General features: G+C 40.1%; 1 protein-coding gene and 1 pseudogene across 3 annotated transcripts; both read right to left on the reverse strand.

Moving 5' to 3' along the window:
- LOC104709554 lies at positions 1,641–4,211 on the reverse strand (annotated as a pseudogene).
- Positions 4,322–19,826, reverse strand: LOC104707218. Of its 3 annotated transcripts, XM_010423522.2 has the most exons (3): positions 19,542–19,826; positions 19,049–19,373; positions 4,322–5,505 (listed from the first exon to the last, which is right to left on the reverse strand). In XM_010423522.2, the coding sequence occupies exons 2-3, from the start codon at positions 19,342–19,344 to the stop codon at positions 5,349–5,351; spliced, it is 453 nt and encodes a 150-aa protein (XP_010421824.1). In that variant the 5' UTR covers positions 19,345–19,373; positions 19,542–19,826; the 3' UTR covers positions 4,322–5,348. The 3 variants fall into 3 exon arrangements, 2 of the variants coding, with proteins under 2 accessions (XP_010421824.1, XP_010421823.1); XR_754590.2 differs by having other exon boundaries at positions 4,322–7,248; positions 19,049–19,826; XM_010423521.2 differs by having other exon boundaries at positions 19,049–19,826.

A 19,933-nucleotide genomic window follows, 5' to 3' on the forward strand; every position in this document is an offset into this window, starting at 1 on the left:
CTTAATCTTTGGGAAGTTGCTTAGTGATATGCTCAAATTAAACCGAGAGCTACTCTCTCAAATTAAGAGGTCATTGTAGTACTTAGGGGTCGAATTCCACAAGGACTCAAGTCTACACAATAAATTATAGAATTTTTTAATTAAGCTTAAGAGATTAATTTGAATTGAAATAACAATGCTATATATTAAATAAAACTGTTGAAAATTCAAAGGATTAAAAAGCTAGGTCTAGGAAATTTCTCAGGAAATTACAAAATATTAAATCAATAATTATATAGGATTCAAACAATTAAAAATCAGATCTAGAAAATTAATCAGTTTCACTGCAAATATTATCTAAATTTAAAACCAAAAAATTCAAATCTCTTTGTAAAATGCTAGGTTAAAAATCAGCTTTGAAAACAGGTTTAGATTGTTCACAAAATTACTAAATCAAATCTCTTTGCAAGAAGTAATTTTGCTTATCAAAAGGTTTTATCATGAAAATCAATTATATTCTCATATCAATTTATTTTTCTAAGTTATTAATTCTAGATGGCCAATCAAGGATTTATATGAAGAACAATCTATGATGAAGATCTAGAAAGATAATGAATCTTAAATAAATAGATCTAATAAATCATAAAATCCATGTGAAAAATCCTGAACTTAACAAGCAAACTACTTAGACATATTCAATGAAGAACAAAACCTAATTCTGAATAATAAGCAATAGATATTAAAATAGTAGAAGGGTGAGTTTGGGAATTTTTCTCTCTACAAAGGAGTTCAGATCTCTCTCTCCCAAAAGCTCTCAAAAATCTCTCAGGGTTGCAGAAAATAAAACTTGCTAGAATAAAACTTCTGGGTTTCTAAAACCTAAAAACAAATCAAAAGACTCAAAAAACACTTATATCATGGTTAAAAACCACAAAAACCATGATATATCAATTAGACTTATAAAAATATTGAAGGAGCAATTGAATATTAAGATTTTACAATTTGTTAATGAATTTCACACTTTTACTACAGTTTGTTTCTTTTAAAGACTAATAATTTATATTGAGTATAATTCTTTCATAAAATTTTTAAAAATATTTATATAATAGCTACTATATGAATAAATTAAATACAAATTATTTAATATAATCAAGAAATACATATTTAAAAAATGACATGCGATATAACTATTTTATTACTAACATAATAGAATTAAAAAGGTTCTTTGCTCGTACACTTTGAAGTATTAAATACAAAAATTTACTCATATTTTATGATAACACTTTTATTAATATATGGAAACTGAAAAAGGTTCACTAATTTATAATTTTATATATGCAAATTGAAGTATATGGTCTCCAATACAAATGCTTGACAATCCAATAAAACATTATATATATATATATATATATATATATTTTTGGTAAAGATAAAACAGTACATCTTAAGATGACAACCATTTAATATTAAAAATTTCAATTATCAAATATTTAAAATATCTTTTTTAAAAAAACACTATATCCTAAAGTGTTAAAACTGTTTTTTTCAATATCTAATTACTGCGCATGCACACGAATACTACTCTAGTTCATAACAAAACAAATTGGGAACAAAAAAGTTCTTACTTACATCTTGGGTTCACTAGCTTCAGCAAAAGTCTCTCAAGAAATGGTGACCAAACTGGGAACATAGAGAGACGATTGAAACTTAGATCTCACTCCATTTACCTTAATCTTTTTGCACACATCTCCCCTCACAATATAGACCCAAGCTTCTATAGGTTTCTTGCTATAACAACATAGAACGAAGCTCTTTCCATAGGTGTTACTATCAACAAAGTAACTTGTAGACACGTGACTAATTAAGTACCATGCGGAAGTCAGGTCTTGAGACGGTCATGAACTCAATCCACACCACATAGTCTCCATTAGAGCTGTCAAATAGTCCGTCCATAGATCACTTGGGCGAGATCGGTTGGACATTTTTTTGTATTGGGTAGAAGTTGGATACGCCCAAATGGACAATGGTCCTAAAAGTGTCCATGTCCATTAAAACCATTTCCAATTGGTCATGACCATGGACATCCCATTTTTATTTATGTTGTTTTTCACTTATTTTTGTTATTTTTTTTTTATAAAATCTAAATTTTATTTTTGTTGTTATTCATTTATAAAATCTGTGTTTTTTTATATAAAATCTGAATTTTATTTTGTTGTTTCTACTATAAAATCTGATTTTTTGTTGTTGTTTTTCTTATAAAATCATGAATTTGGTGGAAAATTATGAAATTACATTTTCTCACCAAAACTATTACTGTAGTTCCAAGTATCGACTGCCTGAAATCGGTAATTTACAAGTTCATTACCAAATCTAATTCTCTTTATTTTCCAATCAAAGGGTCTTTACCCTTTTAGGGGCACAAACATAACAAGAAACTTCGTTAAACTTGAAAAAAGACTTGGGATCTAATTATATATTTGTCAAAACTTATTCCCCGGAAACATGGGTGTAGCCTCCTTCCCGAGAGAAGAAGAACAAGAAAAGAAAAATGCAAGAGTACACAAGATTTGAGTAAATGATGGTCCATTCTCCGCATCTCTCTGAGCCTCCATTTTAAATCGCATCTTCCCCTAACTCTGATGCCTCCACTTGTTGCATTGCCCAGTCGTAGTGCACCATGTGTATCGTGTCCTAAATCCAACACACAACAAATTCTTAATGGACTCTGGCAGCATTGACCATATAGGTAACATGCCTGTGCCATATTGTTCTTGTTTATGGATAAGTATTAAGGACTATAATTTTCCAAATAAAATTTATGAATCTAAAGAACGACACCAAGAGAAAGAAAAAACAAAAGCATTCTCGTACGTGTCTCCATATGGTTTACAAAGCAGTACAATCAAAGAACCAAAACACAACACCAACCTAAAGCATAATCGAGAACACAACTTCTCTATTGAGAGTCTCTACTCACGAGCAAAGACTTAAACTACACTAACATTTCTCCAATTTGTTCAACAGTAGATTTTATAACTCTAGACTTAAACAAATACAGACACACACAACACCAGAAAACAACAATTCCAAAGTTCTAAACACACATATACTCTTACTGAATCATAACAAAGCTTTAGCCTTTAGAACCATAATTCTCAGAACCATAATTCTCAATTCACTACTGCTAAAAGAATGAAACTTTGGACAAACCCACCATCTAAAATCAATGTTGGATCTATAATAAAATATTGAACACAAAAGGCATTTGATTTTATCGGACAAGCACTAAGCAAGAGATTCAGATCGAAATGCTAACATAACTCAACGAAAGAGATGAAGGAGAAAGAGATGAAGGCGAAATCACAAAAAAATAAAAAAGCCCACTAAATTGTTACCTGCTTTTGATTCGGATCAAGGAATTGAGATGAAGAATTGAAGATGGTGACTCAAACTTTCCAAGGAGGAGCGATACGAAGAAGAGAAGAAGATATTAACATTTTCCCCAAATTGTAAAACCTAGATTTTAAAGAAATTTGGGCCGCCTACTGTCCAAATGGTTATGTCCAATTGGTCCACAAGCCCAATTATCTTTTGTCCATTTAAGACCATCTTAATTTTGGGCATGACCATAACCGCCCATAACGAAGTGGACATGGGCTCGCCCACGGACCATTTGACAGCTATAGTCTCCATCATCCCCGTTACCAATATTATTCTTTGTCACCCAAATCTCAATCTCTCTTGTTTTTTTTACATTCTTCTAAAACTGAAAACCTGTCTCCCTTGTAAATCGAGAGGACACGAGTATGTAAAGTACTTTTCTTCCCTTTACATGGTAGAACACAAAAGGAGACAGGTTTCAAAACTAAATGGATTAACTTTCGAAAAAGGTCTCATCTGAGGCAATCCAATTAGTATCTCTCAGTCTCAGCAACGGGTTGTAAACGAAGCCCATTTCATCAAAGGCGTACATCAAGAAGTAACCATCGCATGTCCCGTACAGATGATAACGATGACGACGTAAATTAAAGCGTAGATCAGTCACTTTTATAGTTGGATCATTGTTGTTGATCAGATCGACCCTTATGGAATACATATGGGAATGTGTCTTTAACACGAATTCTGGGTGACGGCAAGCAAAGTTTTTCGACGAATCTCTTGTTGTTCACAAGAGTTTTCCATTTTATGCAAACGGATTTGAAGCCAAGGAGAGATAGAGGTGGAACTCTAAGTTAGAGTTCTGATGGAAGCTTAGTTTAGGTTTTTCTGTTTTCTTTCTAATGGAAGCACATGAAAATATATATATATATATATATATATTTTAACAAAAAGAAGAAAAACATAATAAAATTAATTATGTAATTAAAGAATTTACTAAAGACATCATATGATTCATTATATGATTATTACAAGATTAATCTTGAGATATACCTACGTTTTGGTCAATGAAACAAACCAAACCACAAGTATGGGATCGTGGATGTGGAGAAAACTAATCAAACACAAAGATGTAATGTAGCCAAGAAATTCTGTAAAGTGGAAGTAAAAAATGGGGCTCGGACATCATATTGGTATGATGATTGGTCTACCATGGGTAGGCTGATAGACGTTTGTTGGTGAATGGCGACAAATCGGTATGGGGATGAGAAAGAAAATGACTATCGCATAGAAGAAACTCTAGCTTTAAAAAGACAAACCCGCAAACAGCAAAGGACATTGTACCATACTACTATAGAGAGGTGAAAACAACGTGTATCGACCAAGCTCCACCACCAAGGACACTTGGAATCATACACGCATCACTTAAAATATGGTAGCTTGACTCAAAGAAGTCTTGTTTTCTCACGCAACACCAAAATTCTCGTTTTGTGTCTCAATGTCTGTTAGCGGTAAGAAACCGGCCCTCAACAGGAGATCAAATGCTCCTTTGCAACAACACTATCGAATCTCGTGACCATTTATTTTTTTCTCGTGCGGGTTTGTCTCACGAATATGGTAGGCTTTTTAATACAACAAATTTCACAATCGAACACAATTTGCTTCAATTAAACTCCAATAACGAACAATTAATCCTATGTTCACGAGAAACATAGAATTGAATAAGCCAGCTCTCGAGATGAGAGAAACCTATCGAAGAACAAGAGTATTTCAGTTTTTAAAAGATTTTTTACAAATGATTCAGTATCATATCGAAATGAGGAAGAAGCTGGCTAAATATCTTCTAACGGCCACATTTGAATTCGCCTTTCTCCTCTTGCCACATGTCCTCCTCTGATTCGTCCTTATTAAGTTGCTCTTTCACACGTGAGAGCTCACACGCTTGGTTCTGCAACACATCTCCCCCTTCTACAGAACCTTGACCACAAGGTTTAAGCATCAAACTCTTGGAATCTCTTCTGAAGATCAAAAAGAAACTCCCAAGTTGCCTCTTCCTCCGGTTCATGTAACCACTGAACCAACACCTTAGTCACAGCACGACCCTGGCGATTCACCATCTTCCTCTCAAGGATCTTTGCCAATTCCTTCCTAAACACATTTGACATAACAATAGGTAATTGAGTTGTAGTAGAAACATTACCCACTAACACCCTGAGCTGTAAAACATGGAATACAAGATGGATTTGAGAAGATGAAGGTAACTTTAAATGATAAGCCACTGCACCACATTTATCCAAGATCTTATATGGACCATATTACTTTGGAGCTAACTTCTTATTCGCCCTCATAATCACCGAATGTTGTCTGTATGGCTGCAACTTCACATAAACAAAGTCACCAATTGAAAACTCACGTTCTGTACGACTTCGATCTGCTATTTACTTCATACGATGTTGTGCGCATAAGAGATGAAACTTAAGAAGCAACAACATGTTCTCCCTCTCCTGCAAAGACCTGGTAACCACAACAACTTTTGATTCCCCTGGTAAATAAGGCAAGTGAATGGAAGGTTGAAAGACCCCAACCCAAGCGTCTCGGCGTCCATGATCACAACTTTCGTTCGGCCCCCATTCCCGGCCGAACATCCATTGATTTGACTTGTTTACTTAGCCTTGGCTCGTGGCCTTGCTTTGTAAACTTCTATACGCAGCGGACTGTAACTTTACCCTTGACCCATCCCTTTGTGACTTAGCCTTACAACCAACCAACCTCATAGGCTTAGCACACATAAGAGATGGGTACTTATAGTCCTTTTGGTGCACGGTGATCGATTGCGCCATCGGCTTCTCGAACTACTCGTGTGCCCAAAGCTTGGCACCGGAGGTGTAATACCCCTCCCCGCGACTAATGCTCGGACGGAACAGCCTTGCCACGCCCGGCTAACTAAAACCCATTATTCTGTTAAGGAAGGATAATTTTTCCTCGGACATTCAAAGGGGCAATACAAGGGAGTGATGAGGCACACCAAAGGACCAAGAAGGAAATGCCATATCAGGATTGATTCTCCGTCAAATGGGAAAAATGGTATGGAAGGCCAGGCTATTGACAATGTCCCTAAGTTGGTCGAGGAACCTATAGGTAAGATCTTAGGATTAGACCTATCTAGGAAGCCTTAGCTGGTCTAGGAATTTAGGAGGGTTAAGGAATTTTGGACTAAGTTTGATGGTTGGCCATGGTAATACCAGCAGACGTAGGCGATTCGGACAGTGGCGGTACATGCTAATGCGGGTTACCATTAGTAATCTAGACTATGGTGGTACTAACTGATGCGGATTGTCATTTGTAGCCCGGGTAATGGTGGCACCGACCAGTCCGGAATGGTCATCGGTGAGGCGAATAGTGGTATCGCCGGTCGATGCGGGTTACCCTCGGTAATTTGCACGAATAAAGGACTGGTCCGGTACGTATCATTCTCTTAAGCTGGTACGCGAGCAGGTACCCTTACGTTTCACCCACCAGTTTGGTACCCGGTGGTCGGACACGACCGTACCGGTACGCTAACGGACGGACGGTCGTGATGTAAGGACGCTAGCTAAGGGAATGGACAGTCAGGACTGTCCCCAAGGTGATGCTTATCCGATCATCATCCATCCTTATCCATATGGCCGTGATGCTTATCCAAAACCATCGTCCTTATCCGTTCGCCATGTGTCGCCACCCGAGCTGCGAAGAGTGTCCGCCATGTGTCGCATCAAGGACCGTCATGTGCCACGTCCTGCTTGCTTCCACCGACCTTGGGAGGCTATATAACCCCCCCCCTCCCCGTCCATTTCTCCTCAGACCCGAAACCTTACCTTAAAAACCTTAGCGTTAGGATGAGCGCGCGGAGAGCTGCAAAGCGCGGGAAAAATCAAAGTGAGTTTACCGATCGCGTGTGAGTAGCACATGAATAGACTAGTTTAATTATTAGTTTATTAATTATTTAATTGAGGTTTGCCTTAATTACTTGATTAGTTTAGGATTAAGTTAGTTAAGTAGGATTAAGTTAATTAAGTAGGATTAAGGTAGTTAATCAAGGTTAAGTTAGTTAATCAGTATTAAATTAGATAATTATGATTAGGTTAGGTTAATTAGGATTAAGGCTAGTTAACCGGGATTAAGATGCTGATTAAGATTAGGATGGTAATTAGCACTTAAGTTAAAATTGCTTAGTGATTAGCATTATGATTAGGATTGTTTAGCGGTAATCAGTGTTTGATTAGGAATGCTTAGCGTTTAGCATATAGGTTAGAACTGTTTAGTAGCCATTAGTGCTTAGGTATGGATATCCTTGATTATTATGGTGTGATTGATTGGTACGCGATTGCTTGTGTGACTTTATATTCTTGTTTGTGATATTGCTTGTTGTGTGATTCTTGTGTGCATCATTTTAGGTACCACCTGCATTGTTCCATTAGTACATGATCATTGTTGCATTGTTCTTATGTTGCATGTGTTGTGGTTTGTTATAGGGTCGTGATGGTATAGCCGTAATAATGTTGGATGTTTAGTCGCATTGCAGTTATGCTGTCCGACCGCTTGCATGCATGTTAGTTATTTGTGTCTAGGTAGCTAGTATTAGGTGAATCATGAGGATCCCGCCGTCTGTTATGCGTTGCGTGTAACTCCGTAACGTTATGGCTTACGAAGGTTTGGAGCGGGGCATGTCCGGCTAGACGCTACATGACGATGTACTATGAAGGAATGTGTATCCTTTTTAGACTTTGTGTCTAGGGGTGTGAGGCATTGCCTTGGGAGATCATGTATACGATAGGAGCCCAGTTTAGAATAGAAGCATGCATATTCATTATCTCCGCTGCATACTTAAATTCGAGTCTTCATGCATTGCATTTCGTTGCTTGTTGCATTGTATCTTTGCTTGTTTGTTGGGTTCGTATTGGTTGCTGCTTAGGAATGGGTAGATGAGTAGGATTTCCTTGGGTAGATGGGTAGGACTTCCATAGGTATCACGGGTAGGATATCCTTAGATATCGACCTCACTAAGTAATGCTAGATTACTTATGATTCTACTTCATTTTTCCAGGCATCCTTAGCCAAAAGATCTCTGTAGTAAAAGCATCATGACCTAGGCGAATCAATGTAGTTTTACAGCTTTTGTAAATTCTTACTATGTATATTATGTATGGTTTTCAAAGAGGATTCGAAAACTATATAAACGTTTTGGTAACGATTTTCACGTATATTATATATGTAAAGACTCGAATTTTCCAAAATCTAAATGGTTATTCCAACTGATATTAAGTCTTGTCCCGACTTAACACAACTCTCGCTCGCGGTACAGGTTGCAAAGCCTTAGGCCGTGCTCGAGAGGTCGGGCGCTCGCGGTTGGATGACCAGGGTAATTGGATTCGTTCCAAAAGCCTTGGTTGGCCGACTACGAGAGTCTTACGTAGCGCTCCCGATTTGTTCTTATATTTAGGACGGGTCGGGGGTGTTACAAGCGTTGTATCAGAGCATGGTTAAACGATGCTACGAGAAACCATATTTTCAACTTTTTATGCTGTCTAGGAAATTGATTCGGTCACTTGCTAAATTCTAGATTTATAGGAATGACCATAGGAGATTGATTTGGTCCTTTGTTAGATCCTAAGCTAGGAATGCTTAAAAAGTGCAAGACTCATCTTTTATTTTCTTGTAGTATGCCACCTAAAAGAGGACGCAGACGTGGTAGTAGCCGTGGACGCGGCAGGTTGGGAAGAGGGGGTAGGACTATGGGTCTACAGCCCCCAGGGTACTACTACCATGAGGTTGTTAGAGGGGAGTCGTCGAGGACTGTTGCTGATTGTGGATCTAGTACTGCAAAGGATACTCTTCAGAAGCCAGTCGAAAAAGTTAGGGAAATTGCTCCCGAGAAGAAGGTCGTGGAAAGTCCTGGAAAGTTTGAAAGAATGTATTTGCTTGGAACCAGAGCCGAAGGAGAAGGAGGTGGAGGATTACATCAGTATCTCCTCAGGGTCCTTTCAGTCTCTGTGGGCATTTGGGGCACCATCGAGTGTCATGGACATCTCTTCGGATAGCTATGCTACACCGACCATAGTGCCCAGTCCCTATGCGTATGCACCCCCGATAGATGGAGATGACCTTCTGGACTTAGACTTTGGAGATATCTCTGAACCACCCCTGGATGTTCCGGAGTTCACACTCCCTTCACCTACCTCAATCGATATGGCATGGAGGAATACTCCATCTGTATCAGCACTTGGGAAGGATCTTCTAGCTGAAGTGATCCCGGTGGACGACAAGGACAGTGCACCAGGCGCCCAGGTACCCTACTGTTTTCTTTGTGGACGTCTAGGACATTACCCACTTGATTGTCAGCTCTATACCCCGTATGCAGCAGTGTGCAACGTCTGCTTGATTTGCGGAGTAAGAGGACATTACTCCAGCCCTTGCCCGACGTTGAGGGTTGACACCCCAACTCATGCATCGACTCCTACTCCACCCCCATCTCACGGTACTGGCCCAACATCTTCCCATACTCCGCCCACTGGCTACCCAGGTTTCACCTGCTCCCAGTGAAGTTTTAGGTTCCTCTGATCCATGTAGATATCCTAAACCCTAGTTAGGTAACCGGCACTTACCATATTTTTGCGTGTACAGCGGCGGCTTTGGTTAGGCCCCTAGTGACTTGCGACTCTATCTTGTACCATCTTTTTGGGTGAGGTGGGTTTGTAACTAGGTTTGAATAAGCGGTTTGTGTATATGGATACAACCGTGATGTTTGGAACTTATGTTATAACCATGCTATGTTTATATTCTCGCTCTTGCCTTTGATTGCTTTATCTTTATTTGCTTGCGTGTGATTGTTTATGTTTGTTTATATCAAGGAGTCTTAGCTTGAGGCGTGTAGAAGTTTAGGAAGTCCGGAAAGCAAAAGAGAGAGTTAGGTAAAAACCCTAGAAGCTAGGACGATTATCCCCAAACCTCACTGACCAAGAGACGAGTCGATAGCCACACCATACATATTGACGTAGAGAATCATGCATGAAGACCAAGAGTGAAAGGAAGTTACATGGCGATAGGATACCTTAGTCGAAGCAAAGATCAAGAAGTCATATCAATCAATAGAAAACAATAAAAGAAGGTTAGGAAGAATGAGTTGACGACCCAACTCAAAGGAGAAAGACAATATGCAAGGCGCACATCACGACGAAACAAAGGAGGAAGGACGCATACAAAGCCAAAGAAGAAGGTGAAAGAAAATAATGGTGAAGCCCATGATGATTGTAAGGAGCCATTCGAAGACTACATGAAGATGGCGCTAAGGGCTTTCTAGTCACGGCCAACATTGCAGAATTCGAGGACGAATTCTTTTAAGGGGAGGAGAATGTAATACCCCTCACCGCGACTAATGCTTGGACGAAACAGCCTTGCTACGACCAGCTAACTAAAACCCATTATTCTGTTAAGGAAAAATAATTTTGCCTCAGACATTCAAAAGGGCAATACAAGGGAGTGATGAGGCACACCTAAGGACCAAGAAGGAAATGCCATATCAGGATCGATTCTCCATCAAATGGGAAAAATGGTATGGAATGCCAGGCTATCGACAATGTCCCTAAGTTGGTCGAGGAACCTATAGGTAAGATCTTAGGATTAGACCAATGTTTTTAAAACCGGACCGGACCGGCGGTCGAACCACGTTAACCCGCGAACCGGCAACATACTCAGGTTGGGTTAATATCAAAACCCAAAGAAATTTGAACCGGTAAAAAACTATATCAACCCGCCAAAAACCCAAAAACCGGTGAACCATTAAACCGGATAAAACCGGGTTCTAACTTTTTTTGTAAAAATGAGTGCAATTAATTATTTTTTCTAGCTTTATTCTTAGCAATAGTTAGGTTTTTTAAAATAAAAATTTCCGTAATTGAACTTTTTACTTTTCATACTAGTTTTTTTCCTTCTAGTTGAAATCTCTGCAACTCACACCACAAATCTTCAAAATCAAGATAGTTTTGGTAATCAATTTGGTGTTCATTTTTTTTCCCCTAGTGTACGTAATAATAGAAGAGACTGATTACTAAAATATTTTCTTGGTAATGGTTAGTTTGTTACACTTTGAGTTTATTACTTTTTAAGGTTTCTTTAAAACATTATGATTATTGAAGTATTTTATTTGATATAACCAATTATATCATAGTTGTAATCATTGAAAGAAAAAATAGAAAACATATTCATACCTATTATTTATAAAAATATCATCACAATCAATTGAACTCGGTTGACCCCGGTCGAACCATATTAACTCATGACCTAGAAGCTTTTCCGGTTCGGTTACCGGTCCGGTTTTAAAAACATTGGATTAGACCTATCTAGGAAGCCTTAGCTGGTCTAGGAATTTAGGAAGGGTTAAGGAATTTTGGACTAAGGAAGGTTGGTGTGGATTAAGTTCGATGGTTGGCCATGGTAGTACCAGCGGACATAGGCGATCCGGACAGTGGCGGTATATGCTAACGCGGGTTACTATTAGTAATCTAGAAGATGGTAGTACTAGCTGACGCGGATTGTCATTTGTAGCCCGGGTAATGGTGGCACCGACAACGCGGAATGGTCATCATGAGGTGGATAGTGGTATCGCCGGTCGATGCGGGTTACCCTCGGTAATTTGCACGAATAAAGGACTGGTCTGGTACGTATCATTCTCTTAAGCTGGTACGCGAGCAGGTACCCTTATGTTTCACCCACCAGTTCGGTTCCCGGTGGTCGGACACGACCATACTGGTACGCTAACGGACGGACGGTCGTGATGTAAGTATGCTAGCTAAGGGAATGGACAGTCAGGATCGTCCCCAAGGTGATGCTTATCCGATCATCATCCGTCCTTATCTATATGTCTGTGATGCTTATCCAAAACCGTCGTCCTTATCGATTCGCCATGTGTTACCACCGGAGCTGCGAAGAGTGTCCGCCATGTGCCACGTACTGCTTGCTTCCACCGACCTTGGGAGGCTATATAAACCCCCCTCCCCGTCCATTTCTCCTCAGACCCGAAATCTTACCTTAAAAATCTTAGCGTTAGGACGAGCACGCAGAGAGCTGCGAAGCGCGGGAAAAATCAAGGTGAGTTTCCCGATCGTGTGTGAGTAGCACGTGAATAGGCTAGTTTAATTATTAGTTTATTAATTATTTAATTGAGGTTAGCTTTAATTACTTGATTAGTTTAAGATTAATTTAGTTAAGTAGGATTAAGGTATTTAATCAAGGTTAAGTTAGTTAATCATGATCAAATTAGATAATTATGATTAGGTTGGGTTAATTAGGATTAAGGCTAGTTAATCGTGATTAAGACGCTGATTAAGATTAGGATGGTAATTAGCGCTTAAGTTAAAATTGCTTAGTGATTAGCATTAGGATTAGGATTGTTTAGCGGTGATCAGTGTTTGATTAGGAATGCTTAGCGTTTAGCATATAGGTTAGAACTGTTTAGTAGCCATTAGTGCTTAGGTATGGATCTCCTTGATTATTATGGTGTGATTGATTGGTACGCGATTGCTTGTGTGACTTTATATTCTTGTTTGTGATATTGCTTGTTGTGTGATTCTTGTGTGCATCATTTTAGGTACCACCTGCATTGTTCCATTAGTACATGATCATTGTTGCATTGTTCTTATGTTGCATGTGTTGTGGTTTGTTATAGCGTCGTGATGGTATAGCCGTAATAATGTTGGACGTTTAGTCGCATTGCAGTTATGCTGTCCGACCGCTTGCATGCATGTTAGTTACTTGTGTCTAGGTAGCTAGTATTAGGCGAATCATGAGGATCCTGCCGTTTGATGTGCGTTGCGTGTAACTCCGTAATGTTATGGCTTACGAAGGTTTGGAGCGGGTCATGCCCGGCTAGACGCTACATGACGATGTAGTATGAAGGAATGTGTATCCTTTTTAGACTTTGTGTCTAGGGGTGTGAGGCATTGCCTTGGGAGATCATGTATTCGATAGGGGCCCAGTTTAGAATAGAAGCATGCATATTCATTATCTCCGCTGCATACTTAAATTCGAGTCTTCATGCATTGCATTTCGTTGCTTGTTGCATTGTATCTTTGCTTGTTTGTTGGGTTTGTATTGGTTGCTGCTTAGGAATGGGTAGATGAGTAGGATTTTCTTGGGTAGATGGGTAGGACTTCCATAGGTATCACGGGTAGGATTTCCTTAGATATCGGCCTCACTACGTAATGCTAGATTACTTATGATTCCATTTTATTTTTCCAGGAATCCTTAGCCAAAAGATCTCCGTAGTAAAAGCAACATGACCTAGGCGAATCAATGTAGGTTTTACAGCTTTTGTAAATTCTTACTATGTATATTATGTATGGTTTTCAAAGAGGATCCGAAAGCTATATAAACGTTTTGCTAACGATTTTTGCGTATATTATATATATGTAAAGACTCGAATTTTCTAAAAGCTAAATGGTTATTCCAACAGATATTAAGTCTTGTCCGGACTTAACACAACTCTCGCTCGCGGTACGGGTTGCAAAGCCTTAGGCCGTGTTCGAGAGGTCCAGCGCTCACGGTTGGATGACCAGGGTAATTGGATTCGTTCCGAAAGCCTTGGTTGCCCGACTACGCGAGTCCTACGTAGCGCTCCCGATTTGTTCTTATATTTAGGACGGGTCGGGGGTGTTATAAGAGTCCTACGTAACTTTAACCTTGACCCATCCCTTTGTGACTTAGCCATACAACCAACCAATCCCATATGCTTAGCACACATTAGAGATGGGGACTTATAGTCCTTTCGGTGCACGGTGATCGGTTGCGCCATCGGCTTTCCGAACTACTCGTGTGCCTGAAGCTTGGCGTCGGAGGTACCGTTAGTTGACCCATCGGTCATACCATTGAACTTCGTCGACTTGCCGGTCTTGGTATCAGAGCTAGGTCCGATCAAACGATCTGAACCCATAATCGAATCGCCGATCAACCACCAACCAGGCCAATACTTCCGAACGACTTGTCAACCACCCGACCAATCAATCCAACCTACGACTCATATTGTCGATCATTTGATCACCCAATCCGACTAGCGATTAAATCATCGATCAACCCTCGATCGATCCGACCATTGGAGCGGATCATTGATAACCTTTCGATCAGTTCGACGCTATGATCAAACCATCAATCATCCTGCGATCAGTTTGACTCTATGATCGAACCATCAGTTATCCCTCGATCAGTTCGACCCGATTGTCGAACCATCGCTTGTCTCATCGTACATTCGATAGAGAGGTAGCATGCGCATCAGTTCTGACGAGTATCGAAATACCCGCCGAGCGGCACCCCCTTTTCTTCTTAGGCGTAGATGGACAAATGGATGGATGATGGTGTGTTGAATGGGCTGGGCGTCCATCCCTTATATAGGACACCAATGGATGTGTTCCATGAAATGACACGTCCATTCCTCGCCCCTTTTCGATGGGTCGCGTCTCTTTTATGAGTCGCACCCTTCCGATGGTGACCGCTCATGCTACCGAGCTACCACACTCCTCCAGCTCGAGTGTTAGCTGACCGGACCACCCAGCTAGGTCAGCACCGGATCAGTTCACCAAGCTAAGTTGAGCGGTCGGCCAGCTCGTCTAACTGAGCTAGCCTGTTCATCGAGCTTGTAGAGCTTGTTAAGCTCATATTCCAGCTAGTTGAGCTAGTAGCATAGCTACTTAAGCTTATCTAGCTATCATTTTCCTTAAAACAAGATTCCCCCTTTAGGATCGCGGTACGCAGGCGTTACAGAGGAGCCTAACCATATACAATCTCAAAAGGTGTCATATGGCTAGACGTGTGATAATTGGTGTTATACCAAAACTCCACCAAAGCCAGCCACTTACTCCACAAATGAGGTTGGTCATGACACATGCAGCGCAAATAACTCCCAAGACATCTATTCACCACTTCCGTCTGGCGTCACTTTGTTGATGATAGGCACTCGACATCTTGAGAGTCACACCTAGCAAAGTGAAGAACTCACGCCAAAATTCACTTGTGAAAACGGTATCCCTATCGCTGACTATAGAAGTAGGACACCCATGTAGCTTAAAGACATTGTCCAAGTAAGCCTGAGCTACAGATAATGCACTGTAAGGATGAGACAAAGCGATTAATTGTGCAGCTTTGCTCAAGCGATCCACTACCACCATGATTACTGACTTTCCAGCAGATACAGGCAACCCCTTAATGAAATCCATAGATACTTCACTCCAAATAGGATCCAGAGTAGGCAATGGTTGAAGAAGACCAGGATACGCAGCATTATCCCTTTTGCATTGTTGACAAGTACCACAGATTCTGATGTAAGATTGAATATCCTTTACCATGCCATTCCAGTAAAAATTCCTTTCAAACGCTGATGAGTCACTTCCCTTCCCGCCCACACCAGAACAGTGAAGCCATTGTAAAATAGTATCCTTCAGAGCCGCATCAGAAGGAACCCTTATTTTTCTCTTCCATCGCAAAACATTTTGACTCCATGAATAATGTTTCTTAGCCACCAGATTCTTTTTAAGGTCTTCTATGATAGCCTTTAAGGCAGCATCAGATTCATACCCTGCCTGAATTGTCTTCATCATGTCACACTCCATCGCTGACATTGACATATGAAACACTTATGAGCTATCCACTTTGGACAAAACATCTACTATTAAATTCTCTTTACCCTCCTTATACTGGATTTCATAATAGAATTAAAACAATTTAGGTAGCCATTTATGCTGAATCAGAGTAGTCAATCTCTGTTCGAGCAAATACTTGAGACTCCTCCGATCCATTTTAATGATAAAGTGACCAGACAACAAGTAGTGCCTCCACATCCTGATAGAAAATATAACAGCCAACAATTCATTCTCATAAATCGATAAGTGAAGTTGCTTACCCTTCAATTGTCTACTTATATACGCCAAAGGATGCCCATCCTGCATCCATACGACACCAATACCGTGGCCACACGCATCAGTCTCCACAACAAATTGCTTGTCAAATAATAGCAATGCTAAAACCAGAGCCTGACATGAGGCCAGTTTAAGTTGCTCAAAAGCTTGTTGTGCTTCTGCAGACCAAACAAAAGAGTTTGTCCGAGTTAGTGCATGAAGAGGATGAGCAATAGAACCAAAGTTCTTCACAAACCGGCGGTAATGGCCTGCTAAGCCCAGAAATCCTCGTAACTGTTTAAGAGACTTAGGTGTAGGCCACTCCTCAACCGCCTTAACCTTGATTGGATCAGTCGATATGCCCTCTGCACTAATGAAATGCCCCAGATACTCCACCTTACTCACTGCAAAAGCACATTTGCTCATCTTGGCGTACAACTTGTTTCGTTGCATCAGCTCAAACACACTCCTCAAATGCTTAATATGTTCCTCTAAGGTTGCACTGTAAGTTAGTATATCATCGAAGAACACAAGCACAAACTTCCTTAAGAACGGTTTAAAGAAAGAATTCATCAAACTCTAAAAAATTACAGGTGCATTGGTAAGGCCAAATGGCATCACCAAATACTCGTAGTGGCCATTATGCGTTTTAAATGCCATCTTATGGACATCATTCAGATCCATCCTGACTTTATGGTACCCTGCTCGAAGATCAATCTCAGAATAAACCCTTGAACCGCCCAATTCGTCCATCAAATCTTCGATCAGAGGTATAGGAAATCGGTCTTTAACCGTCATACCATTCAACTCACGGTAGTCAACACATAATCTCCATGATCCATCCTTTTTCTTCACTAGGACCACTGGAGACGCATACGGACTAGAGCTAATCTGTGTAGTACCGTCGGACACCATATCTTCCACTATCTTATCAATTTCATTCTTCTGATGAACAACATAACGATAAGGTCGTTGATTGACAAGATTTGACGCCTCCAACAGTTTAATCTTGTGATCATGTTGTTCATGGAATGGTGGAAGCTCAGTTGGCTCCACAAAAATCTCAGGAAACTTCTCCACCAACTGATCAACAACATTACTCTCCCCAAGTATCTTTGAAATTGCATTAAAAGTACACAACTCACCTTCCTTTTCCTTCTGAACCCGTTGTACACATACCATAGTAAGTTGTGCCTGATCTTCCTGCTTTTTATGCAATTTCTGAGCCTTTACATCCCTTACAGACCCTTTCTTGATTCCTTGCAGTAGCAAAATTTGGTTGTTGTATTTGAATCCCATTTCCAGCTCCTTGAACTCCCAAGTAATAGGACCCAAAGTCTCTAACCACTGCACTCCCAATACCATATCTATCCATTGTAAGGGAATTAGTAACACATCAGACTGAAATTCTGAAGTCTGCAACTTCCATTTGAAATCCTTGATACTACCATCAACCCTAAGCTTCCTACTATCCGCCACTGACACACGTGTCAAACCTGCAGACTCCACTTTATACCCTAGCCGAGCAGACATTTTGGAATCTATGAAATTGTGTGTTAATCTTGAATCAATCAAAAATAAAAGAACCTTCTTATTGTGAGTTCCTCTCACACGCATAGTTTTGTAGTCTGAGATTCCATAAACTGCATTAACAGATATTTGTGGCATATTCCTCACATCTGGCTCTTCTTCACACACTAACATATCCTCAGCATCTACAAACTCATCCTCCACCTCCAAGCAAAACAACTGAGTTTTTTAATGCACCAAATAATGCTCTGGAGTGTACTTCTCATCATAGAAATAACACAATCCCTTGGACCTTCTCTCGCTCATTTCTTGTTGAGACAACTTCTTTGGCGTTGGAGTAAATGGTATTGTTTGTCCTCTTCCAACTTGAGACTCAGTTCTAACATCCATATCCCTTGCAAACTTCGGAGTGAACCCAGAACTACTAGTTTTAGGAGATCAAGTTGAATGAAAAGGTTTCTTAGGATGTGCCTTCTCATATAACCTGCCTAACAACAAACAATGCCTCACAGATTGAGGCTGGAACATCCTCACATGCATTTGTGCAGAGCCGGCGCTGACTATTTATGGGCCGCAAGTCCAAATACAATAAATGTTGTTTAAAAAAAATTTCCTAAAAAATAATGGTTGAATAACAAAGGAATAGAGAGGCTGGGAACCGAACCCTGGTGCAGGTCACTGAAAACATGCTGCTTTACCATCAGACCAAGAGAACTTTTCAAAAAATATAGGCCGATTAATTATTATATTATCTGACGGCCGCAAGCACCTGCTTGCCCTGCTTGTACTTCTGGCCGGCTCTGCATTTGTGTATCCAACCTCAAGCCTGCTAAGTACACACTCACCAAATACTCTTAAAAGAGATTAAGCGTAGTCTTAATCAACTCAAACTTTTGGTGATAATCTGCTATTCCATCAGTCTCTTGCAACTGCTTAAGCTCGGCCATAGGATCATCAGAAATGTCTTCGAACCGTTCCTTCAACAGCTTCACATAACCATCCCAATTGTATAAGACATCCAAACCAACTCCCGAATGAATGAAAGAAGGGTGCCATGTCGCAGCATGGCTAACAAAGTGTATCGTCGTCGTCTTAACTTTCATATCATCCAGAGTAAAATCAACACCAAAAAATCCCTCTGCCTTAAACAACCACTCCTTAATTATACTACCATCAAACCTAGGGAAATCTATCTACCCTAACCTCGTAACACCACCGTAGTAGTAGCGAGAGTCAGATCTTACCATTTACGGTCTTCCATCGTGTCGTGGATCTGAAAATTCCGATTGAATGTCAATCGATGTCGCAGACCTAGGATCACTGGGAATTGGTTAGTTTGAGCTTGTGAAGTCTTGTTGGCCGTAGATCTCTTCATCACTTCAAACAGATCTGCCATATGTTTCATGGTCTCGCTATGTTGATCAGCCACCAATTCCTCCAATCGTGAAACTCTCTCTTCTACCGGAATCTCCTCCGGATCTTCCTTCAGAGGTTCCTTCTTCTTCGTCGCCTCCACCGTACAAGATCGCGTTTCTAGCATAGTTTATAAGGAGCGTCTTCGTTCTATACCTTTAATACAACAAATTTCACAATCGAACAAAATCGCTTCAATTCAACTCCAATAACAAACAATCAATCCAATGTTCACGAGAAACACAGAATTGAATAAGCCAGCTCTCGAGATGAGAGAAACCCAGCCAAGAACAAGAATATTTTAGTTTTTAAGAGATTTTTTACAAATGATTCTGTATGATATCGAAATGAGGAAGAAGCTGGCCAAATATCTTCTAATGACCACATTTGAATTCGCCTTTCTCCTCTTGCCACGCTTCTTCCTCTGATTTGTCCTTATTCAAGTTGCTCTTTCACACCTCACACGTGAGAGCTCACACGCTTGGTTCTGCAACACTTTTAGCCAAGAACATCTTCGAAACAAGGTTCTCAGCGAACTAATAAACTCTAATGACGTCCGTGCGTCTCTGGTCCTTAATTGGCAAAGATTGAGTGGAGAATTTAATCGCTTGCTATGTCTTCCAAGTTACGTTTACACACTATATTGGCGAGACATAAAACCTCTGAGCTGGTCCGAGTCTTTCCTCTAACAATAGAACCCGAGATAAACCGGTTCA

This window comes from Camelina sativa, chromosome 8 (genome assembly GCF_000633955.1).
Source record: "Camelina sativa cultivar DH55 chromosome 8, Cs, whole genome shotgun sequence".
Lineage (NCBI taxonomy): Eukaryota > Viridiplantae > Streptophyta > Magnoliopsida > Brassicales > Brassicaceae > Camelina > Camelina sativa.